We start from the raw sequence: 25,175 nt of genomic DNA, 5'->3' as shown, positions 1-25,175 counted from the left end.
CTAAAAAGGTACATTCCTCAGGAGTGTGAAAAATTCACACTGCTGAGCAACTTAGCCAAGTCAACTTAGCCGCTGGTGTAGATAGTGCTAGGTCGATAGAAGAATTCTTCCACCAGCCTTGCTACTGCCTGTTGGGGAGGTGGATTAACTACAATGATGGGAGAACCCCTCCTGTCACTCTAGTGAGAGTATACGCTGAAGCACTATAGCTGTGCTGCTGCAGTGTTTCTAGAGAAGACAGCTTGATTCGGCACCTATAATTAGTGGATATTTTTTACCTTAATCTCTCAGTGCTTCTGTTCCCCATCTGTAGAATGGGAATAATACTACTCCATGAAACAGGGGTGTTGTGAAAATAAGATTTGTGAAGCACTCGGATGCTGTTGTCGTGACTTCTATAGAAAAGCCCATGAGAAAATTAATAATTCTGTCTTCAGAGCAGGGTCTGAACAGTGAGCAGTAAATAAGGCATGGGGCTGGCCACATTGAATAGTGAGGAGAAAACAATATATTGAATAGAGCACCATCAATTTTATGCACTGAGTCAGGTATCCTGTAGAAATCATATAATTAAAGACTGTATCATAAGGAATATTCATAAAAAGACATTTCTTAACTTTTGAATGCTTAACTTTGCAACTTTAATAACGTTTTTTTAGCATCATTTTTGTATATGTAATGTTAGTGTAGATTAGGTTAGCTTCCTTATTGACAAGTTGAATTAGCAGAAGCCACTCTTAAACTGAAATGAGAATGTGGTTTATCTAAGTTCAAAAGCACCTAAATTGGTGCAGGTTTGTGTGTAGACAAAGTCTTGCAGTGAGTCTGGGTGAGAATTGGAGTTTCAGTGCAGTGCCTTAACTACAAAGCTGTGCTCCTCTATTAATTCCCATTTCAGCAAGGTACATAAGCCTGTGCCTGACTTTAAGCATGTGTAGGCCCAATGGGAGTATTCACATTGTTAAAGTTAGGTATGTATCTAAGTATCTTGCTGTTCTGGGGCTTTAGGCATGAGTTTTCCCAACATGTTCATGGTCTAATTCTTCAATTTGTGTACCAGCTCAATACATTAAGCAAAAATACTTTTATTAGTGAGGATCTCAATACCCTTTAAAAACATAAAATTCTGTTTCACATATTGCCTATATAGTACTTTACATCCCCCCAAGGGTTTTAGATGCACTAATCTTTGCAGTCCCTCCCATTTTGTATCTGAAGCAACTGAGGTATACAGATTAAGTGACTTTTTCTAAGACCAAACAGTAGATATCAGAGTGGGCATTAGAGTTTTGGAGCTACTAGTCTTATTTTTAGTCTACTAGGCCACATTGTCCTTGCAAGGAAAACATGAGCAACATAATAACAATCAATTAGAAAATTCTTAGGTTGTAATACCCTTCTAAAAGACAGAAAGATAGAATATGAAAGGTCTCAATAGACTTATAGTACAATTAATTTATTAAGTAGAACTGGGTCTTAAGTAAACTCACTTCTCATAGAGAGGAATTCAGACTATAGTTCTAGTGAGCAGAGTAGTTTCCTCATTAGTTAGAACTGCCATTTGCTAGACTAACTTTCACATAAAAAAAAAGCTGGTTAGATCAGGAGAATTTTTTGGGGAGGAGGCTTCATGCTGAATATAAGTCATTATGGTGTCATATAGGAGATGTGCAGAATATGGATAAAAGAATAATTTCTCACTGAGTTCAGTGAGGTCTTAAGCTATATTCTTCCCTATGAGGAAGAGTTTTGTAGAAGAAACAATCTTAGTTCTGTCACTCAACTCCCTCGTAGTCTTGGTTGCTTTCTGTGCCTCATTTTCACAGTTTGTAAAATGGGGATAATCAGGACTCAAAGGCTTATGAAATCTCCTCCTCTGACTAGAAGGTATAAAACAGGGGATGCCTTGCTGTCTGGGCCCAAACGCTGGTGAGAACTCCAGTTCCCAACGAGCTGCTAGAATTCCTGCTTGGGCACAGTCCTTGAACCCTGCCTAAGTGGTGCCCTGTCTCTCGTATCTGCCTTGGTTAGTAGGTGTCTAGAATGGAGAAAGCGCTTTCTCTCTGTTAGCCCTCCCAGAGCTTCTTTCAGCATATAGGTGTCTGCAGTGATTAAGTGCAGTGCATGTTTCTTCTGTTGCTCAAAGCAATTGCATGCAACAGCAGAATGGTACACCTGATTTTGATCAGTTTCAGAGCTGCAGAATAGCAGCCATGAAAATAAGACTTTGAACTTGAGAAGGTTCCTAGCTGCAGCAGTGGTGAGCACTTAGGAAAACTGCACTGAATAAATTTACATTAGCAACTCTAAAGACTAGAAACCTGTATTTAATGAAAAAAGAACAGGAGTACTTGTGGCACCTTAGAGACAGTTCTGGAGAAGTTAATATCATTGACTTTCCCCCACTAGTGGGCAGGGAAAGCTTTAAACTCATTAGAAGCAAGTAGGTTATTTTAAGTCCTAGGAATGCTTACCTCCATCTGGCCCAAGGATGTTGAGAGAATTAATTGGTTAATGTTTATAAACTCTGAACAGGTAAAGTGCAAATTAATAAGTTGATTTTGTATCTGTTTACAGTAGTGACAGTTATGGAAGGAAATGGAAAAACTGCTGCATCGGGTCATGTGAAAGTAAGTTTTGTATTGTTTATAAGAAAATTCTGCAGCCCTGGCATTATGTACTTGCAAAAATTCCAGAAACTGCAAATATACCGTATATACTCGTTCATAAGCTGAATATTTTTGGTAAAAAGTGACGCATCAGAGATTGGGGGTTGGCTTATAAATGGGTCTACACCAAAATTTGATGATTTTAAACTCTATGGAATCATTGAATTGAATATCTAATACGTTGTCATTTTGTTTACTTGGAGCGTCTGCAGGCATAGAGCCCCTCAGCTCCCTGTGGCCGTGGTTCTGGTTCGCCATTCCCAGCCAATGGTCCTTTTTGATATGTAGATGTTAGTTGTCAACTTAGAAGTATTGTTTTGGGGTTTAATTATTCTTGAGAGGGGATTTTTAAAACTTTTTCTTTTGAGAAAATGTAGGTTAATTTCTTTGAAAGTTGTATTCTTTCTGATTTCTCTTTATCTTTCCATGAAACTGGCATGCTAAGATTAGAATTGGATGTAAGTGAATCAGAAAAGAAAAGAAAGTTACAAGTGGAGGGTGGATCTATTTTTATCCTTAAGGCATATGCATGGAATAGTTAATGAATTTAACTCGGGATTTTTTTTTGTCTCCACCTCCCCCCGCCCAGTTTATTGAGATTTAAAATTAAGTGATAGGAAAGACAAACCAGGAATAGGGAACCATAAATATACTACCTTCAAATTCAAGTTACAGTGAATATTTCTCTTTTTCCATGTTCTTAACTTGGCCTGAGGGGTGAGAAGGGTGAGAATACATGAATTTGCAGTGCTAGGGGAGAGTTGAATCATATAATTTTAACTGATAATTAATGTAAAACTAACATCCTCTACTTCCAGTTTCGCATACCAAAGAAGAAACCAAACACAAAGTCAGAGGATGTCCATGTTCAGTCCCCTTTGTCAAGGCTCACAGACTCCCACCAATGGGACTGCCCTTTACAAGAGGTAAGTAGAAGCTACTTAAAATCTGTTTTATTTGAAACTTTTAAAAATGAAGTGTGTTAGAAACACATTATACATTTCTTGTTTGTTCTGAAATTGAGCACTGTCTTCCACTTATCAAAACGAGGTCTCAACTGCAGGAGTATGGGTGGGGCTGGCAGAGACTAGACAGAGGCTCAGGTTGCAGTATGAGGACCTGATTGCAATATTGCTAGCCCCACATGTTCAGAAATCACGAGCCTGGCTTGAAACCCCTTCCCTCCCCCCCCACCCGATTATCTTAAAAATAATATATATTTTTTAAATATACATTGGGGGTTCATTTTGTCTTCTGGTTTCTGAGTTTTCAGGTTAAACCAGTGGTTCCCAAACTTTAACAACCTGTGAATCCCCTTTCACTAAAAATGTCAAATCTCACGAACCCCCTCCTAAAAATGAATATTTCCAGGGATTTTCTCCTTTACCTGAGTATAAATTATAAAAGCAGTGATCTTGGAAATATAAAATTTGTTTTTATGATATGCTTATTACACACTATTTATTATTAATTATTATGTATCATTACAGTATTTTTATTACATTATGAAAACGTTAACACTCTTCCAAGATCTCACTTTCGTAGCTTGTATCTCTTTGAATAACCCTGTTATAAGACAAGGCTCCTAAGTTTCATCCAGGAGTATCAGATGTGAAACATCATGAAGGTATTTAAGAAGCCAACTCAAAGAGTTCCTCCTACACAAGCATTCAGGTCTTGAGCAGTCCAGGCAAACAACGGACGTTACAAGAAAGCTTAAATTTGTGCTTCATAATAATTTTAAAAATAATACTAGCTGCCTATTTAATTTTAAAAATGGCAAGAGATATCCACCTCCCTTTCCATTTCTTATAAGGAGTCTTGAAGTTTAAATCTCCTCAGTGTGATAGCTATGTTTGCTTTGATCTGCTTAGCTCTTGGAAGTCCAGGGGCTCCGGGCTGCTGGCCCTGTGCTGCCCAGAGTCCCTAGGGACAGCTCTGTCTGCCATTAGGGAATTTTTTCCCGAGAACTCCCTGTAACATTTTGCGAACCCCAGTTTGGGAACCACTGGATTAAACTGATGTCATGTTGTGAAGCTTTTCTCTGCAACCATGTGGGTTAGAAACTTACTTCAAAAAAATAAATGAAAACTGAGATTCTGGACTCAAAGAAAAACATGAAATATTGTGAGCCTTGAGATAAAATTGTGAGAGTTGGCAACATTGTAATTTGATATTAAGACTCACGCATGCCTAGAATAGTCCTCTTTTGCTGAAAAGATTCCTTATTAAAGACAGTCTTAATCTTCTCAGTCATTTGTAGAAACAAATAATTACCAAGTAATTTACTTTCAAAATTAATTAAATGAGATATAAAGATGCTTGATGTCAGGAGTGTATTGTGGTGTTATCAGGTAGTATTTTAACTCAGCACTGAAACGTTGTTTCTTATCATGCCCACAGTATGCTAGCTGCTGTGCAAACAGAAATGATGGCACAGGCTCTGCCCCAAAGAGCGTAGGGTTAAGCTTTCAGAAGAACATAAAGGACTTTTGAGCACAAGTCCCATTGAAAGTCACTGCTCCTGAATCCTTTAGGTGCTTGTAAAAAACTGCCCTTTACACTCTTAAAGACAACACAGATGGAGAGGAAGGCACAGGGGAACATACAGTTTAGCTGGTCAGGTGGTGACTGTCTATTTCCTAACAAAGTATTCTAAATCTATTTTTTTTTTGGTTTGGTGCAAAATACAGATTCTCTTCCAGTGACCTACAATCTTGTAGAATCAGCTGCTTAGCTTTTTATAAGCTTCATGTCAGAAGAGTATGTTCAGGAAGGATTTGTCTATGAAGAGGGTGGTGGTCTGCGGACCAGTTCTAGATGGATGTTTCTTAGCCCACTTGCTGAATGTATAAAGTGGGGAATATTAAACCTAACCTTCTTCTAATTGCTAACATGTTTATCTATGTAGCAGTTAAAAATAAATCTTGAAGAGCCTCTCCTCCCTCTTTGATCTGTGTTTCTGTGTGTAACTGGGATCAGAGTGCTTGGAAGCAACAGGTTTTCCACTAGTAAACTGCCTTATCACTCTGTGGTACACTCTTATCAGCGTCCTTGGCTCCTTGATCTCTGTACTTACCATGTAATTTTGAGTGCTACTGAATCTGAGGTTGCAGTATATATATATACTTATGGACCAATTTTTAAACATCATTGATCTGTCAGCTTATTATTGTTGTATGTATTTATGGTTTCTGGATTCCCATTATCTTCAGCTATGTTGCTGTAGGCATAACTTCTGCATTTACTTGCTCCTAGGTTTTGACATCCTTGTTACCCTGTGCATAACACCATTCAGTACTTTTCTCTGGGGAGTTTCAACACTGCTCAGAAGCTAGGAATAAGGCATGTGGTTCTCTCCAGCTACCTCCCTCTCTCATGGCTCCACTTCCCAATACCCTCACAGTTATTGTGGAAAGTAGTTGTAGCAGGACTTGCTCTGTCATTGCAATTTGGGTGTTGGATTATCTCGTCCTTGATGTCCATCTAGCTCCACCTTTAAGAAACACCTCATCTTCTAATCTAGACAGCTCTTAGCTTTCTGCAGCTTCCCCATGCTCCTTTCAGCTTATACATCTGAGAGCTCCATTCTGGGCCTAGCAGTCAGTTGGGTGTTTGCTCCCTTTAATAATAACACTGTTTAAGGGAGTGCAATGCACAAGATTATTTTAAAATGTTTTACAAAGCTGTGTAAATATCAGTCCATTCTACAGATAGAAATGGAGATGCATTTGTAAAATGGGTTGTCCAAGGTCACAGGGCAGGTCACAGTGCGGGAGCTGGGAATAGAACTCAACTTTCTTGACCTTCAGTCCAGTGCTCCATCCATTGGATCACACTAAAGCACACTAATTCACAGTGTATCTGGAAGGCTGCATGACTACCATATTTTGCATTATTAGTCATCAACTGAGTTGAACCTTAAGTTATGTTAAGACTTAAATCAGAAGCATGTCAGCTGTGGTAGCCAGCATCACCTCTCTTCCTGCTAGGGAGATTGGCAGATCAGTTCCCTACACTTTAACAAAATAAATTGCTTGGACTGAGTGTCCTTTAAAATATTAAAGTTTGGCTTCCTGCTATTACAGCATCTGTTTCCACCTGCCTCATTTTTGACCTGCTACTTATTTACTGAGGGCTCTATATTTTAAGTCCTTTATTTGTGTTTGACCCCTTCTGATCTCTCAGGTTTTTTTTGCTTGTTTCTTATTTTATTTTATTTTTAAATTCAGCTCTCATGATTAAACAGATTTATGTTTCATCTGCATGTACAAGCAAATGTCCATCTTGGAGATATACTTAATAGTGTTGCCTGCTAGTTTTCTTCCTTATTAGATATCATCCTTAAGCGATATCATCCTTGAAGATTTCAGTGGAATTCCATTAGACAGATCTGTATTACACTGGCAACAAATAATGTCCCATTGTTCCCGGACGATGGTAGAGACAGAGTTACCTGCTGTGGTTGGCAGAGCCAGCCTTACTATTTTTGGGTGGGCCCGCAGAACAATTTTTTGCCACCAGCCTTTCACAGTTTTGGGGGCAGTCCACCATGATCCACACCACTATGCATAAGGCAAGCCTTCAAGATTTTGGAGTGGGGATGGATACTTTCTTTGGGGCACAACCCAAATTTAGTTGATTCATTAGAGAGTGTGTGTGTGTGTGTGTGTGTGTGTGTGTAAGTAAAATCTTCAGAATTCCCTTTGTCTCCCCATCGAAGCCTTCTACTGCAGAAGTGAGTGAGGCCCAGTTTGCTTGTGTGCTTTCAACTGTGCTGATCCATTGGCATCAATTTATATGTTCTGTGTGCTCTCACGCGCGCGCTTGCGCACTCTCTCTCTCTCTCTGAAAGCTGATATATGCTCCTTTATATCTTCAGCTCTCCCAAAAACGGAGGGGACAGGAAGGACATAAAGACTGTCTCTGGCTTTGGAGAGCTCATTGTGTTTCTATAGTTCCTTGTTACTAATTACTGGTCAAAAAGGAACTGATGGTTTAAGACATAGTAACAATTGTGTCTCACCATTGTGTTCTGAAACAGGGTTCTGCCATGCCACCCATCATGGAGGCAGTCTAACAGCTTTAGTTTTTAACATTACAGAGCATTCAGATCTTAAAGTGAAGATTTGGTTGACTCACTTAGATCAGTGATACTCAGACCTCAGTGGTTCAGGAGCCAATTTAGTGATCAGCATTATCCAAAAGAGCCACAGTAGTATGAATGACAGAGAAATTTTTAGTTTTTATGTATATTATTCTCAGAGCAAATAAGTTAATAACTTGGTGAAAGTTGATAACTTAATTGGTTAATTGCATAGTAAAAAGCATCCTGATTGGTTAATAACTTAGACTGGTTAATAATTAAATCACACAGTGTTTTAATATCATGTGTTGCAAAGCCACTTGTGGCTTGAGGGCCACAGTCTGAGTATCACTGACATACATCAAATTAAGTCACTTGTTAAGGGAATTAAGCTAGGCAGGTATCTTACTGGCTCATGATTGATATTGAACAAACCCACTGCAAAAGCACGTGTGCTCTTTTCTTAAATAAAAGTTCACAATCCGGTTTTCCTGCACAAATAGTCAGATTTCTTAGGGAAAGGGCAGATTTGACACCTGGTTGGTGGTATTCATAAAAATGTTGGAAATCATAGTGGTTTCAATACTTTATATTCTTTGAACTGAATGTCTAGTTTTCTTTGCTGCTGGCCTTTTATACTACGTAAGCAGTTATGTTCTTTCAAGCTCTGTCCTTCTTCTCCTCACTCTTCCACCTATTCTTACCTCTTCCCCATACATTAACCATCATTTAATTTTTAAAACTTCTTCATTATTAGACCTTTTTTTAAATTCCAGTGGAAATCAAGGGCAAGAAATCAAGAGCCTTATCCAAAGTGGAAAAGACAAAGGGACTTTGACAGACCCAGCTTCACTGGCGAAGAATCAACAATTGGGTAAGATGTCTCACATCAAAACTAGCTCATTTTACATTATAGTTGTTCTACATATTCTGAGTGTTATAAACCTTTCTTGAAGACAGGTATCCTTATTTTCTACACAATTGTTAGGGAAATACAAATGCTATTTTCATAGCTGTTTAGAAAGCCCAAATTGAGATTAATGGCTAGGGATGTGTTTATGTAGTATTCATATGGTATTATAAATTCACAAATAGATTACAAGTAGGGCTGTCGATTAATTGCAGTTAACTCTCACAATTAACTCAAAAAATGAATCGCGATTAAAAAAATAATCACAGTTAATCACACGGTTAAACAATAGAATATCAACTGAAATTTATTAAATATTTTTTGATGTTTTTCTAAATTTTCAAATATATTGATTTCAATTACATAATACAAAGTGTACAGTGTTCACTTTATATTATTTTTATTACAAATATTTGCACTGTAAAAATGATAAAAGAAATAGTATTTTTCAATTCACTCATACAAGTACTGTAGTGCAATCTCTCTATTGTGAAAGTGTAACTTATAAATGTAGATTTTTTTTGTTACATAACTGCACTCAAACAAAACAGTGTAAAACTTTAGAGCCTGCAAGTCTACTCAGTCCTACTTCTTGTTCAGCCAATCGCTAAGTCAAACAAGTTTGTTTACATTTACGGGACATACTGCTGCCTGCTTCTTATTTACAATGTCACCTGAAGTGAGAACAGGCATTCAAATAGCACTGCTGTAGCTGGCGTTGCAAGATGCTTACATGCCAGATATGCTAAACATTCATATGCTCCTTCATGTTTCGTCCACTATTCCAGAGGACATGCTTCCATGCTGATGATGCTCGTTTAAAAAAAAAAAAATGCATAAATTAAATTTGTGACTTGGGGGAGAATTGTATGTCTCCTGTTCTGTTTTACCCGTGTTCTGCCATATATTTCATGTTATAGCAGTCTCGGATGATGAACCAGCACATGTTCGTTTTAAGAACACTTTCACAGCAGATTTGACAAAACATAAAGAAGGTACTAATGTAAGATTGCTAAAGATAGCTGCAGTATTCGACCAGGGTTTAAGAATCTGAAGTGCCGTCCAAAATCTGAGAGGGCTGAGGTGTGGAGCATGCTTTCAGAAATCTTAAAAGAGCACACTTGGATGCGGAAACTACAGAACCTGAACCACCCCAAAAAAAAAAAATCAACCTTCAGTTGGGGGCATCTCAGATGATGAAAATGAATATGCGTCAGTCCGCTCTGCTTTGGATTGTTATCGAGCAGAACCCGTCATCAGCATGGACGCATGTCCTGTGGAATGGTGGTTGAAGGGACATATGAATCTTTAGCACATCTGGCATGTAAATATTTTGCGACGTTGGCTACAACAGTGTCATGTGAATGCCTGTTCTCACTTTCAGGTGAGATTGTAAACAAGAAGTGGGCAGCATTATCTCCTGCAAATTGTAACCAAACTTGTTTGTCTGAGCAATCTGCTGAAGTAGGACTGAGTGGACTTCTAGGCTCTAAAGTTTTATGTTTTGTTTTTGAATGCTGTTGTTTTTTTGTTCATAATTCTACACTTGTAAGTTCAACTTTCATGATAAAGAGATTACACTATAGTACTTGTATTATTGAATTGAAAAATACAATTTCTTTTTTTTTTTACAGTGCAAATATTTGTAATAAACAAATATAAAGCGAGCACTGAACACGTATTTTGTGTTGTAATTAAATCAATTTATTTGAAAATGTAGAAAACATCCAAAAAGATTTAAATACATGGTATTCTATTACTGTTTAACAGTGTTATTAATTGCAATTTTTTTAATTGCCTAGCAGTCTTAATTACAAGCTTTACTTTGTTGTAAGATTTCTCACAAAGTTGGATGGCAGCATCAAATTAGGAATACAAATCTAACAGGTAATTGAGGCCTTATCTACACTATGGGAGTAAGTCAACCTAAGTTTCACTCCAGCTATGTAAATACTGTAGCTGGAGTCAACGTAGCTTAGGTTGACTTGCTGTGGTGTCACCACCACGCTGCGTCAATGGGAGACAGTCTCCCATCTACTTGCCTTACTCTTCTTGTTCCGGTGGAGTGTTGGAGGGAACTGAAGAGCGCTCTGCAGTTGATTTAGCTTGTCTTCACTGGATCCGCTAAATCAACCCCCGCTGCATTGATCACAGCAGCATAGATCGCCAGTAAGTGTAGATATGGCCTAAGTCAGGACATTCTATGGCCTGTGTTATGCAGGAGCTTAGGCTAGATGATCACAGTGGTTCTTTCTGGCTTTATAATCTGTGAATCTGTGTCAGTTAAATTCTTTGAGATCCTTAGGTGAAGACTGTTACTCTTTAAGTACAAATTATTATTTCAGCACCTGCTGCTCTTGTGGGTTTGTTTTTTTCCAAATCAGTTTCCAGATCACCTTTCAAATATATACATCACTATGGGATCTCTGACAGATCATAAATAAGTTTTTTGTCAGCTGTCAAAGGAAAACAAAGCCAACCAACATGATTAGCAGTAAGTACTGAGAAGTTAGATACAAGCATGTTCTCAGATCTCTTAAGTGAGTGAATGTGTGATGTGGTGGGAGGTGGTGTGATTTAAGGAATCTTTATACTGATGACCTTTTTTGTCATTGGTATGTTTTGGTTTGCCTCAGAGGTTAATAGTGAATTGCATAGAAAACATCTACTCTGTCGCAACTGGATAGTTATGTATGTTAAAGAACATGTTTGAGAAATCACATGCGGAAGGAATAAGAGTATTTGACAAAGCTAAATGTTAAGTATTCTTAGATTCAGTGTTGGTGACGGAAATTAAGTATTTTGATTTCATGGTGCGATTAAATCTACATAATTTAAACAATTAGATAATTCCAGTTATTTCTAGTTTGTGAATTGCAGAATTAGGATAATTCTCTATCTCATGGTTGGTATTTAGAATAAACTCATTTATGAAGTAGTTTCTTGGAAGGAAAAGGTTCTAGAAGTGCAAACTTTTGAAGAAGAAGCTACAGTTTAAGGAAATGCTTAATGTCAAAGTATGTCAGATGATTCTGCACCTTTTACTCAATGTGTAAGAGTAGAAAGGTTTCTTTGGTGATCAGTTAGCCCTGCATTTATGTACAGTAACTACTTGCTTAATGTTGTAGTTATGTTCCTGAAAAATGCTACTTTAAGCGAAACGATGTTCAATTTCCCCATAAGAATTAATGTAAATGGGTGGCGGGGATGGGGGGCGAGGAAGGTAGGTTCCAGGGAAATTTTTTTTGCCAGACAAAAGACGACATTCATATATATAAGTTTTAAACAAACAATTTAATACTGTACACAGCAATGCTGACTGTGAAGCTTGGTTGAGGTGGAGGAGTCAGAGGGTGGAAGAGGGTGGGATATTTCCCAGGGAATGCCTTACTGCTAAATGATGAACTAGCACTCAGCTGAGCCCTCAAGGGTTAACACGTTGTTAATGTAGCCTCACTCTACAAGGCAGCAGGAATGGAGGGAGGGGAGACAGCATGGCAGAGAGAGACAGAGACACGCACCTTTTATGCGTGAGAGAGAGAGACAGGTTTTGCCCCTTTAAGGACACTGACCCCTCTCTAAGGCCTGGTCTACACTAGGCGTTTATGTCGAAGTTAGCGCCGTTACATCGAATTAACCCTGCACCCGTCCACACCGCGAAGGTATTTAGTTCGACATAGAGGTCTCTTTAATTCGACTTCTGTACTCCTCCCCGACGAGGGGAGTAGCGCTAAATTCGACATGGCCATGTCGAATTAGGCTAGGTGTGGATGGAAATCGACGCTAATAGCTCTGGGAGGTATCCCACAGTGCACCACTCTGTTGACGCTCTGGACAGCAGTACGAGCTCGGATGCTCTGAACTGCCACACAGGAAAAGCCCCAGGAAAATTTGAATTTGAATTCCTTTTCCTGTCTGGCCAGTTTGAATCTCATTTCCTGTCTGGACATCGTGGCGAGCTCAGCAGCACTGGCAACGATGCAGAGCTCTCCAGCAGTGATGGCCGTGCAATCTCAGAATAGAAAGAGGGCCCCAGCATGGACTGATCGGGAAGTCTTGGATCTCATCACTGTGTGGGGCGATGAGTCCGTGCTTTCCGAGCTGCGATCCAAAAGACGGAATGCAAAGATCTACGAGAAGATCTCTAAAGACATGGCAGAGAGAGGATACAGCTGGGATGTAACGCAGTGCCGCGTGAAAATCAAGGAGCTGAGACAAGGCTACCAGAAGACCAAAGAGGCAAACGGACGCTCCGGATCCCATCCCCAGACATCCCGTTTCTACGAGGCACTGCATTCCATCCTCGGTGCGGCCGCCACCACTACCCCACCAGTGACCGTGGACTCTGAGGATGGGATAGTGTCCACGGCTGGATCCTCGGACATGTTAGCGGACGGGGAAGATGAGGAAGGAGATGAGGAGGACGAGGCAGTCGACAGCGCTCACAACGCTGATTTCCCCGACAGCCAGGATCTCTTCATCACCCTTACAGAGATCCCCTACCAACCCTCCCCAGCCGTTACCCCGGACACAGAATCTGGGGAAGGATCAGCCAGTAAGTGTTGTAAAAATCTAAACATTTATTTGTAACAGAACAGGAATATTAACAATTTAAAAAATGGGTTTCTCATGATTAGTTTGATTAGCTTAACGATTCAGTCATGGGCAGTGCAACTATTGAAAAAAAATCTAGCAATGTCCGGTTTTGCATGATTGTCCTGCCCAAGCCGCTCTACTGGTTAGTCACTGCTACAGCAGCTACAGTAAAATGCGGTCTATATGTCCGGGGATGGAGCAGAAATCCTCCTGTGACATCTCGAGGAAGCTCTCCTGGAGGTAATTGGAAATCCGTTGCATTAGGTTCTTGGGGAGAGCGGCCTTATTGGGTCCTCCGTAGTAGGACACGTTGCCACGCCACGAGACTATCAAGTACTCTGGAATCATTGCTCTGCACAGCATGGCGGCATACGGCCCTGGTCTTTGCAGGCTTTCCCGGAGCATTCTCTCTTTCTCGCTGTCAGAGATCCTCATGAGGGTGATGTCGCTCATGATGACCTGCTTTGAATGAGGTAGGGGAATGTTAGTGTTGGGACTGCTTTGCCGTTCCTTTACAGAACTGTAACCGCTGGTTTGCAGCCACGCGGTGGAGGCGGGAGAGGGGCAGCCGAAAGGGATCGTTCCCGGGGACAGCCGCGAGGGTGTGGGACAGGAGCAGACTTCCTGCTTGCCGAATTGCTGGCAGCAGGGACCGACATTGATTTCAATGTGAAATGAGGCCATTGCTAATATTAAAGTTTTAAGCTGCCACAAGTCTACGGCTTACCATGTCTGCCTGCAACAGAAATTCCGTTCTCCTGAGAGGCTTCTCAAATGTGCTGTAGAAGACCCCAGGCACTGAATGCGAAGGCCGAGAATTCGACCTTGTGCTGAGTGCGCATGTGATAGGTGCTGTGCATGGTCTTGTTAACAGAGAAAGACTATGTTCTTTGTTCACAACTACATTTATCTTTCTGAGGAATTCACTCCCTTTTTCCCATTCCCACAGCCCCATCTGCGACTGTCTCACAACCTAGCCTGTCATCACACTCCCAGAGGCTAGCGCGGATTAGGCATAAGAAGAAGAGGACACGGGAGGACATGTTCTCGGAGCTTATAGCCTGCTCCAGAGCCCAGGCAGCACAGCAGACCCAGTGGCGGGAGAACTTGACCCGAATGCACCAAGCCAACATGGATCGGGAGGAGAGGTGGCGTCAGGAAGACCAGCAGGCGACTCAAACCCTGCTTGGACTAATGAGGGAGCAAACGGACACGCTCCGGCGCCTTGTGGATGTTCTGCAGGAACGGAGGCAGGAGGACAGAGCCCCGCTGCAGTCCATCTCTAACCGCCCTCCCCCGCCACCAAGTCCCATACTCCCCTCACCCAAAGTGCACAGAAGGAGAGGCGGCAGAGTCCCTGCTAACTCTCACTCCACCCCTGCAGAGAGCTCGAGCAGCAGAAGGCTCTCATTCCCCAAAATTTGACAAGTTCTTTCCTTCCCGCCTGACACAAGCCCCCGTCCAAGTTTCACTTTCCCAGTTCCATGTTTGGTTGATAATAAAAAATACGTTTCTGTTAACTACTGTTTCCATCATGTTCTTTTGGAGGAGGGGGGCATAGGGGGTTGGTAATTCGACAGGACAGTCACCTTTGGCAGGGTATATAGTCGGGGGCAGGCACAGCAGCAGGGCACATACATAGTGCAGTGATGCAGTGACTAGTTACCCTGGTTAGTCTGGGAGGTTGTTTTCATGTTATGTGGTGGGGGGTGGGTTGCTCTGTGACTTTGTGGCAGGGGAGGGCAGTTACAGATCTTAAGCGGCGGTCCTTAGGCAGGATCACAGAGCCACACAGCAGGGGATCTGTAACCGTCCTCCCCCTGCCACAAAGTCACATAGACCCCCCCATACACACAGTCCCTATCAGGAGGGGTGACAGGCTCCGTTGAAACAACCATCCCACCGCAGCGGAGCCTGTCAATCCTTGAGTTTAGAAGCTGCATTCGCGCCACTACAGTACACCCGCTCCGCACCACTGCGTCCCAGTTTTAAAAAATTCCCGCGAATACAGTATTAAAGAAAACGGTGTGCTTTAACAAAGTAGAACTATTTTTATTTTGAAACGTGTGTTGGAAGTGGGGTGAAGGGGGTATGTAACTGGATAGGATAGTCAACATTAACTGGGCAAAGAAACGGGGGCAGGTTTAGCTTCTCAATACACAAACTTTAAAGTCACAGGTTACCCTGCTCACTCAGGAACTTTGCTTTCAAAGCCTTCCGGATGCACAGCGCTTCCCGCTGGTCTCTTCTAATCGCCCGGCTGTCTGGCTGTGAGTAATCAGCAGCCAGGCTATTTTCCTCAACCTCCCACCCCGCCATAAAGGTCTCCCCCTTGCTCTCACAGAGATTGTGGAGCACACAGCAAGCTGCAATAACAATGGGGATATTGGTTTCGCTGAGATCACAGCGAGTCAGTAAGCTTCTCCATCTCCCCTTGAGACGGCCAAAAGCACACTCCACCACCATTCTGCACTTGCTCAGCCGGTAGTTGAAGAGTTCTTTTTCAGTGTCCAGGGCGCCAGTATAGGGCTTCATGAGCCAGGGCATTAGCGGGTAGGCTGGGTCCCCGAGGATGACTATAGGCATCTCCACATCCCCAAGAGTTATTTTGTGGTCCGGGAAGTAAATACCTTGCTGCAGCCGTCTAAACAGACCAGAGTTCCTGAAAACACGAGCGTCATGAACCTTGCCCGGCCATCCCACGTAGATGTTGGTAAAACGTCCCCTGTGGTCCACCAGTGCTTGCAGCACCATGGAAAAGTAGCCCTTTCTGTTAATGTACTGGCTGGCCTGGTGTTCCGGTGCCAGGATAGGGATGTGAGTTCCATCTATGGCCCCACCGCAGTTTGGGAATCCCATCGCTGCGAAGCCATCTATGATCGCCTCCACGTTTCCCAGGGTGACTACCTTTGTCAGCAGTACATCAACGATTGCCTTGGCTACTTGCATCACAACAACCCCCACGGTAGATTTGCCCACCCCAAACTGGTTCGCGACTGACCGGTAGCTGTCTGGCGTTGCAAGCTTCCACAGGGCTATGGCCACTCGCTTCTGGACAGTCAGGGCTGCTCGCATCCGGGTGTCATTGCGCTTCAGGGCAGGGGACAGCAACTCACAAAGTTCCAGGAAAGTTCCCTTCCGCATGCGAAAGTTTCGCAGCCACTGGGATTCATCCCAGACCTGCAGCACTATGCGGTCCCACCACTCAGTGCTTGTTTCCCGTGCCCAGAATCTCCTTTCGACGGCATCAACATGACCCATTGCCACCGTGATGTTCTCGGCGCTGGGTCCCCTGCTTTCTGAGAGGTCTGTGCTACTCTCAGACTTCAGGCCATCACCGCGTTGACGTAGCCTCCTCGCCTGACTTTTCTGCATCTGCCTCAGGGAAAGGTGTATGATAAGTTGCGAGGCGTTGAGAGCGGCCACAACTGCAGTGATGGTTGCAGCAGGCTCCATGCTCGCAGTGCTGTGGCGTCCGCGCTGTCACTGACTAGAAAAGTGCGCGAACTGATTTCCCGCCGGCGCTTTCAGGGAGGGAGGGCGGGAGTGATGGACGGATGACGACAGTTACCCAAAAGCACCCTGGACACCTTTTTTTTACCCAGAAGGCATTTGCGGCTCCACCCAGAATTCCAATGGGCAGCGGGGACTCCGGGAACTGTGGGATAGCTGACCACAGTGCACCACTTCCAATGTCGACGCTTTCCCCGTTAGTGTGGACTCACAAAGTCGAATTACTGTCCTTAGTGTGGACACACACGTTCGACTTTGCAATATCGATTCCAAAAATTCGATTTAAGTAAAATCGAACTACTCTCGTAGTGTAGACAAGGCCTAAGTACAATGCCTTTTTAAGTAGATCAGCAAGTTGAGACAGCAGCTGCTGCCAGCAAGCTCTTCCGTCCTGAGCCTTATGTCCCCCAACCATCCCCCCACTCTGTGGAGATGGGAGGCAGGAGTGGGGGGACACCCTGACACTAGAACCCCTCTTCCCCTCCCCCCGCCCTTGCACAGCAAGCAGGAGGCTCCCAGGAGCAGCTCCAAGGCAGAGGGCAGGAGCAGCACAGGGCAGTGCGGGGAGGGACAGATGAACTGCTGGGCAATTGATAGCCTGCTGGGCGGCTGCCACACAGAGAACTTAGGGGAGCTGACTGCCTTGCTGCCGGTCCACCCTGGTTCCAAGCCCCCACCAGCTAGCTCCAAAGGGCTGCTCTTCCTGCAAGCAGTGGACAAAGCAGGCGGCGGCCAAACAGCATTATAAGGGAGCATGGCGCAACTTTAAACAAGCATTTTCTCTAATTGATCAGCAATGTAACAATGAAACAACGTTAGCCGGGACGACTTTAAATGAGGAGTTACTATATTGAATGCTGCAAACTGTTGTAGGTAAGAAGTATGCTTAACAGAAATTCTAACTTAACTTTCCTGCTTCTCCAAAGGCATAAATGTCTGCATTGGCTTTGATGCCCCAGAATGCATCCTTCTTTAACATTAGATACAAGGGAGCAACTGGCAGGCAATGAAGCTTTTCTATTCGACCACATCCAACTTAAAAACTGGAGTTATTGCAACCCTTGTGTTGTGATTTGGTATTCCAGTGGGGATTACTTTCTTCTCTCTGTGATGCCAGATAACATTATTGGAGTGTTGCAGTAGACCTTGAACTGGCCATTGTGACTTGGGAAACTTAAAGAAAATAGATACCTTTGGAATCCATTACACAAATTACTTTCACTTGATATTTGAGGTACAGGTGCATCGTCATAGGGTTAAATACTTTTCCAAAAACTCATTGCAGACACATTAATAAAAGAGTGATTAGTAATATAGTGGGGCATCAAATGTTCAGAAGTTAATTTATGCTTTTCAATAATTTTTTTTTTTTTTTTTAAGGCAGAATTTGCATAGAACAGGGGTCGGCAACGTTCGGCACGCGGCTCGCCAGGGTAAGCACCATAGCTGGCCGGGCCAATTTATTTATCTGCTGATGCGGCAGGTTCGGCCGATCGCGGTCCCGATCGCGGGAAGCAGCACGGGCCGAGGGTTGTGCTGGCCGCGGCTTCCCACCACCCCCATTGGCCCGGGACGGCAAACCGCAGCGAGTGGGGGCCGCGATCGGCTGAACCTGCCACGTCAGCAGGTAAATAAACTGGCCTGGCCCGCTAGGGTGTTTACCCTGGTGAGCGGCGTGCCAACGTTGCTGACCCCGGTATAGAAAATTGAGATATTGAGAACAAAATTAATCAAGGGATACAATAAGAAATTCTTTAATTGCATATTCACCGGTGCTAGGATGCTGGATAATAAATGAGAGGAGTTGCGTATTTAAGAGTATAATCTTGACCTAGTTGCTGGTATATAAACCTGTTGAGAAGATTCTTATAATGGAAATGTTAAAATAAATGGAATTTAGGAAGGATGAAGTAGGCAAAAGGGGAGGCGGACTAGCACTCCATGTTAAAAATGGCGTTGTTTATTTCCTGAGTGATACGTCAGACCTCCGGCATGCTGGCAATACTAACATGTCCTGGGACTTTTTAAAAATTATAGAGGACAATTTCCTAACTTGACAAGTTGCTCCAACCCAGGGGAATTCTGTATTAGACCTCATCGTGACAGACAGAAATTGAACGCAGAATTGGTGATTGCTTAGTGATGCAAGTGATTTATGACTTAATTACATTTGTTGTGTGCAAACAGAATAAAGTCCAAGGTAGTAATATATATTTGGTTCTTTAAAGGGCCAGTTTCATAAAGCTGATAACAATTATGGGCCAAATCAGCTGGAGAAAGAATTTAAATAGAAAGTTGTAAATGTCAATTGGGAACTGTTTAGGAATATTTTACTAAATGCCTAAAATGCCATAATTGAGAAAGAAGGCAATAAAAAGCAAAAACAACAACCTGGCTTAAAGGAAAAGTTTGGTGGGACAGGATCCCACTCTGGTCGGGGGTGGGGGGGTAAAGAGCTCCTCTGGGCTCAGTTAGCCCTGACCTGGTGCACCTGGCCTGTTGCACACCGAGAGAAATGGCTCCTTAAAAGGGAGGACCAAGCCCAGCCGAGTGTGGCACTCAGAAGGAAGTGGAGCTAAAGTAGCCCCACAGAACAGAGGCTGCTTACCCAGAAAGCTGCTGAAAATCCGCTGCTGGTTGGATCCTCTGGAGAGGTAAAGAGAGAGACTTAACTTTACTTTTCTTTTCATTAGAGCCCAGGAAGCTCAGCCTGGGCTTCTCAGATACCCAAGAAGATAGGAACCCAGCCTCCTTCATATAGACTATTTGCTTTTTTCCTTGCGAGGAACAGCAGGGTGAGCCCAGACTGTTGTGTAGGTTGCAGGATTATTTTGTTTGCCTTTTCCTTTTTTTTTTTTTGAGTGTGGTTAAACCCAGAAGGTGGGGAGTTGTCTCGCTAAGATTTACAGCTGGGAGACTGCATTCTTCACTCCAAACCAGTGCTACAGTGATATCTACAGCCAGAGAGGGATGTCTGGGATGAGAGAGAGAGACCCATGGGGGAGCCCTTGAGGTACAACCCATGACAGGAAGTGAAAGCAGATTTTACATAAAACAAATGGAAGAAAGGGGAAGTTGATAGCAATGAATATAAACTAGTAGCTAGAAATGTAGAAATTTGATACGGGAAGCAACAGAACACAAGGAGAAAGCTGTGGCTAGCAGAGTTAAGGACAGTAAGCAGTTTTTAAAGTATGTTAGGAACAAAAGAAATCTTAACAATGGTATAGGTCCATTGTTAAATGGAAATGGCAGAATTGTCAGTAATTATGCAGAAAAGGCAGAAGTGTTCAATAAATATTTCTGTATTGTATTTGGGAAGAAAGCCAGAAAATGTAGTCCTGTCTTACGATGATAATGAAATGCTTTCCATTCCAGTAGTAACTCAGGAGGCTGTTAAAGAGTAGCTACTAAAGTTAGACATTTTTAAATCAGCAGATCCAGATAACTTGCGTCCAGTTTTTTTAAAAGCTGACCAAGGAGCTTTCAAGGCTCTTAATGTTGATTTTTCAATAAGTCTTGGAACACTGGGGAAATTCCAGAAGACTAGAAGAAAGCTAATAAACATACTGTCCAATGTTTAAAAAGGATAAGCGGGATGACCAGGGTAATTATTAGCTTGTCAGCCTGACATCGATCCAAGACAAAATAATGGAATGCTGATATGGGACTTGATTAATAAAGAATTCAGGAGGGTAATTATAAATACCAATTACCATGGGTTTATGGGAAATTGATCCTGTCAAACTAACTTGATATCTTTTTTTGGTGAGTTTACAAGATTGGCTCATGTAATATAATTAGACTTATGTAGGGCATTTGACTTGATATTACATGACATTTTGAGAACTAGAACAATAAAAATCAACATGGCACACATTAAATGGATTAAAAACTGGATAATTGTTAGGTCTCAAAATGTAATTGTACATGTGGACTCATCATTAAGCAGGTGTGTATCTTGTAGGATTTTGAGGTTATCCAGGGAGGGACTCTGGTGTAGAGATGTGAGCAGCAGGATGAAACAAAGATTCCTAGCTTTTCTTCCCAGCAAACATGTGTGATCTTAATTAATTCACTTGACCTCCCTATGCCTATTCGTCTATAAAATGGGGAAAATACGAATTTAATAAGAGTGCTGTGGTTTAATACTTAGAATACACCACAACCACTAAGTAATCTTCACAATACCCCAATGAAGCAAGTACATTGTATTCCTATTTTACTTATGGGTAAAATAAGACTGAATATGGTCAAGCAACTTCCCCAAGGTCACAGAGGGAGTTCTTGATTCCTAATCCCATTTTCAAACCACTTACTCCTCTTTCGTTATTAATTGTCATAAACCACTTTCAGATCCTGTGATGAAATAGCACAATTTATTATTACTATCTGTGCTGTAAAGTTCACTTTACTATTTGTGTACCAGATCAATTAACTTAATTTTTCCTTAAAGCATATATGAGGCTTTTAAAAATAGTTTTTTTACAGAAGGGATACAACTCTTTCAGAGGCAGGTATCAGGACTTGGAACCAGACTTCACTGGCATCCATTTAGCAGCACTTGCTCTGGAGTATGTAGGATGGGAGCTTTTATTGTTCAAGCTTTTGATTCTTGTCCGCTTAGTTCTTTGGGAAATTTTTTTGTAGAAATACCTGAGTTTCTTGAAAAAGGTGTGTAATGTTTTCCTGTTAGCCTGGCATTGTAAGCATTTCATTGAAATATATGTCAGGATTGGGTGAAGTAGTGACTGCTTTATCACAAAGACTTAACTCCTGTAATCGGTTACTGACAAGCTTACCTGGGAAATGATTCCTTGCTCCTGGTCGGCAAGATTAGTGTGGATGCTTGTTTGTTGCTAAAGTTTCCGAATGCAGTGTTGGTTATCTGCATCCTAAACTGGTATATAGGGCACCTATCTTGGAGCAGGGGGAGGAAATACATGGGCTCTTTTTATATCAGCAGGATGGTGTCCTGAGTCTCTGTTTGCCAGAAGCTGGGAATGGGCAACAGGGGAGGGATCACTTGATGATTACCTGTTTTTTTTTTTTCATTCCCTCTGAAGCACCTGGCATTGGCCACTGTCAAGAGACAGGATACTGGGCTAGATGGACCTTTGGTCTGACTCCATATGGGTTCTTACATTCACACCTTCTCTGAGCCTCATAGTATCTGCCTGGCACATACCTCTCACTTGCACAAATATGTTTCTCTTTATATAAAAGCAATTCCTCCCATAGTATGTATAATTCTTTAGTCTTCATCTTTCTCACTTTATATATACAATCTCCATAGAAGCAATTTCTGCCATGCAAGTCTCTTAAGATCAAGATGTGTCTTTCACCATCCTCTCAAGATCAACCTCTTTGTACAATCAAGCTTAACTGTTATCCGTTTAAAAAAAAAAAGTATTGTTCCATCTATACATGACAAACCATATAGCAAATATATCACTAAAGCGGCTTAAGCGAAGTTGCTGTTTTGCATTCCTTGCTGCAGAACCAATTCAGTGCAAAAGAGACTTCAGTCTCATCTAGCAGAGCAAATGCAGCACATAAGAATGGCCATACTGGGGTCAGACCAATGGTCCATCTAGCCCAGTATCTTGTCTTCTGACAGTGGCTGATGTCAGGTGCTTTAGAGGGAATGAACAGAACAGGTAATCATCAAGGGATCCATCCCCTGTCATCCATTCCCAGCTTCTGGCAAACAGAGACTAGGGACATTCAGAGCATGGCATTGCATCCCTGATCATCCTGGCTAATAGCCATTGATGGACCTATCCTCCATGAACTTATCTTGTTCTTTTTTGATCCCTGTTATGCCTTCATGACATCCCCTGACAAAGAGGTCCACAGGTTGACTGTGCATTGTGTGAAGAAGTACTTCCTTCCTTTTTTTTTTTTTTAACCTGCTGCCTATTAATTTAATTGAGTGATTCCTATTTCTTGCGTTATGTGAAGGAGTAAATAACACTTCATTTGCTTTCTTCACACCAGTCAAGATTTTTATAGACCTCTATTATATCCCCCCTTAGTCACCTCTTTTCTAAGCTGAAAAGTCCCAGTCTTTTTAATCTCTCCTCATACAGAAGCTGTTCCATACCTCTAATCATTTTTGTTGTCGAACTCTGTACCTTTTCCAATTCCAATCTATCTTTTTTGAGATGGGGTGACTGGATCTGCATACAGTATTCCAGATGTGAGCGTACCATGGATTTATATAGAGGCATTATGATATTTTCTGTGTTATTTATCCCTTTCCTAATGTCTCCTAACATTGTTAACTTTTTTTGACTGCTGCTGCATACTGAGTGGATGTTTTCAAAGAACTATCCACAGTGACTCCAAGATCCATTTCTTGAGTCATAACAGCTAATTTAGACCCCCATCATTTTGTTTGTATAGTTGGGATTATGTTTTCCAATGTGCATTACTTTGCATTTATCAACATTGATTTTCATTTGCCATTTTGTTGTCCAGTCACCCAGTTTTGTGAGATCCCTTTGTAACTCTTCACAATCTTCTTTGTACTTAACTATCTTGAGTAGTTTTGTATCATCTGCAAATTTTGCTACCTCACTGTTTACCCATTTTTCGAGATCATTTATGACTATGTTGAACAATACTGGTCCAAATACAGAGCCGGGGGACATCAGTATTTACCTCTCTCCATTGTGGAAACTTGCCATTTATTCCTATCATTTAAACAGTTACTGATCCATGACTTTCCCTCTTACCCCATGACTGCTTACTTTGCTTTAAGAGCCTTTGGGTAGGGACGTTGTCCAAGGCTTTCTGAAAGTCTAAGTAGACTATATCCATTGGATCACCCTTGTCCATATGTTTGTTGACCCTCTCAAAGATTCTAGTAGATTAGTGAGGCATGATTTCCCTTTGCAAAAGCCATGTTGACTCTTCCCCAACATATCATGTTCATCTCTGTGTCTTTGTTATAGTTTCAACCAATTTGCGTGGTTCTGAAGTTAGGCTTTCTGGCCTGTAATTGCATGATTGCCTCTGGAGCCTTTTTAAAAAAAATTGGTGTTACATTAGTTATCCGCCAGTCATCTGGCATAGAGGTTGATTTAAATGATAGGTTACATACATCAGTTAGTAGTTCTGCAATTTCATATTTGAGTTCCTTCAGAAGTCTTGGGTGAATACCATCTGGGCCTGGAGACTTATTACTGTTTAATTTATCAATTTGTTCCAAAACCACTGGCACCTCAATCTGGGACAGTTGCTCATATTTGTCACCTAAAAAGAATGTCTCAGGTGTGGGAATCTCTCGCACATCCTCTGCAGTGAAGACTAATACACAGAATTAATTTAGTTTCTCCACAATGCCCTTCTCTTCGAGTGCTCCTTTAGCACCTTGATTGTCCAGTGGCCCTACTGATTGTTTAGCAGGCTTCCTGCTTCTGATGTACTTTAAAAAAAAATTTGCTGTTACTTTTTAAGTCTTTGGCTAGTTGCTCTTCAAATTCTTTTTCGGCCTGCCTAATTATACTTTTAAACTTGATTTTGCCAGAGTTTATGCTCCTTTCTATTTTCCTCAATAGGATTTAACTTCCAGTTTTTAAAGGGTGCTTTTTTTCCCCCCATCTAATGGCTTCTTTTAATTTGTTTAGCTATGATAGCACTTTTTTGGTCCTCTTACTACAGTATGTTTTTTGATTTGGGGGGGGTATACATTTAATTTGAGCTTCTATTGTGGTGTTTTTAAAAAGTTTCCATGCAGCTTGCAGGAAATTTTACTTTTGGGTCTGTAACTTTTAATTTCTGTTTAACTAGCTTCCTTATTTTTGTGTAGTTCCCCTTTCTGAAATTAATTGCTATTGAGGTGAGCTGCTGTGGTGCACCCCTCCCCCCCTGGGCTGTTTAAAATTATTATATTATGGTTGCTGTTACCAAGTGGTTCAGCTATATTCACCCATATTCAGATACTGTGCTCCACTTAGGACTAAATCAATAATTGCCTCTCCTCCTGTGGGTTCCAGGACTAGTTGCTCCCAAGAAACAGTCATTTATGGTGTCAAGAAACTTTGTCATGTAGCACAACTCATGTAAGCAACTTGAACTGACCTTGTAATTTATAATTACATACAATTTCTCAAAGGTAGATGACCAGTAACTTTTAATATTGGGATATAAAAATCAAGGTGATAATCTGACAAAATATTTGGCTATGGTAATAGCATAATTTTCTTGAAAAATCTCATTTTGAATCAGTGCATGAGCCGCTAAATGCCTTATCGTCCTTAAAGTGTTGCCACAGTATGACCCCCTGTTTTCGCCCTTTGGTACAGTCTGTCTTGAAGATGCTCAGATCTACAGTTTCAGTGCAGTTTGAGGCTCTGATAGCACCAGTTCTGTGAACTTTAATAGAGGTGATACA

General features: G+C 41.7%; 1 protein-coding gene across 4 annotated transcripts in view; it reads left to right on the top strand.

Moving 5' to 3' along the window:
* Positions 1 to 25,175, top strand: part of SENP7 (SUMO specific peptidase 7) — a 91,407-nt gene that overhangs the window by 2,618 nt on the left and 63,614 nt on the right. For all 4 annotated transcript variants that reach the window (XM_054045143.1, XM_054045137.1, XM_054045133.1 and 1 more), the window contains exons 2-4: positions 2,578 to 2,630; positions 3,488 to 3,595; positions 8,532 to 8,629. In XM_054045143.1, the coding sequence (XP_053901118.1) occupies positions 2,589 to 2,630; positions 3,488 to 3,595; positions 8,532 to 8,629 (248 nt within the window). In that variant the 5' untranslated portion in view covers positions 2,578 to 2,588. The remainder of the gene's footprint in view (positions 1 to 2,577; positions 2,631 to 3,487; positions 3,596 to 8,531; positions 8,630 to 25,175) is intronic.

The sequence above is a fragment of the Malaclemys terrapin genome, chromosome 1 (assembly GCF_027887155.1).
Source record: "Malaclemys terrapin pileata isolate rMalTer1 chromosome 1, rMalTer1.hap1, whole genome shotgun sequence".
Classification (NCBI taxonomy): Eukaryota; Metazoa; Chordata; order Testudines; family Emydidae; genus Malaclemys; species Malaclemys terrapin.
The sequence above is the reverse complement of the archived record's forward strand: the minus strand, read 5'-3'. Positions and strand labels throughout refer to the sequence as shown.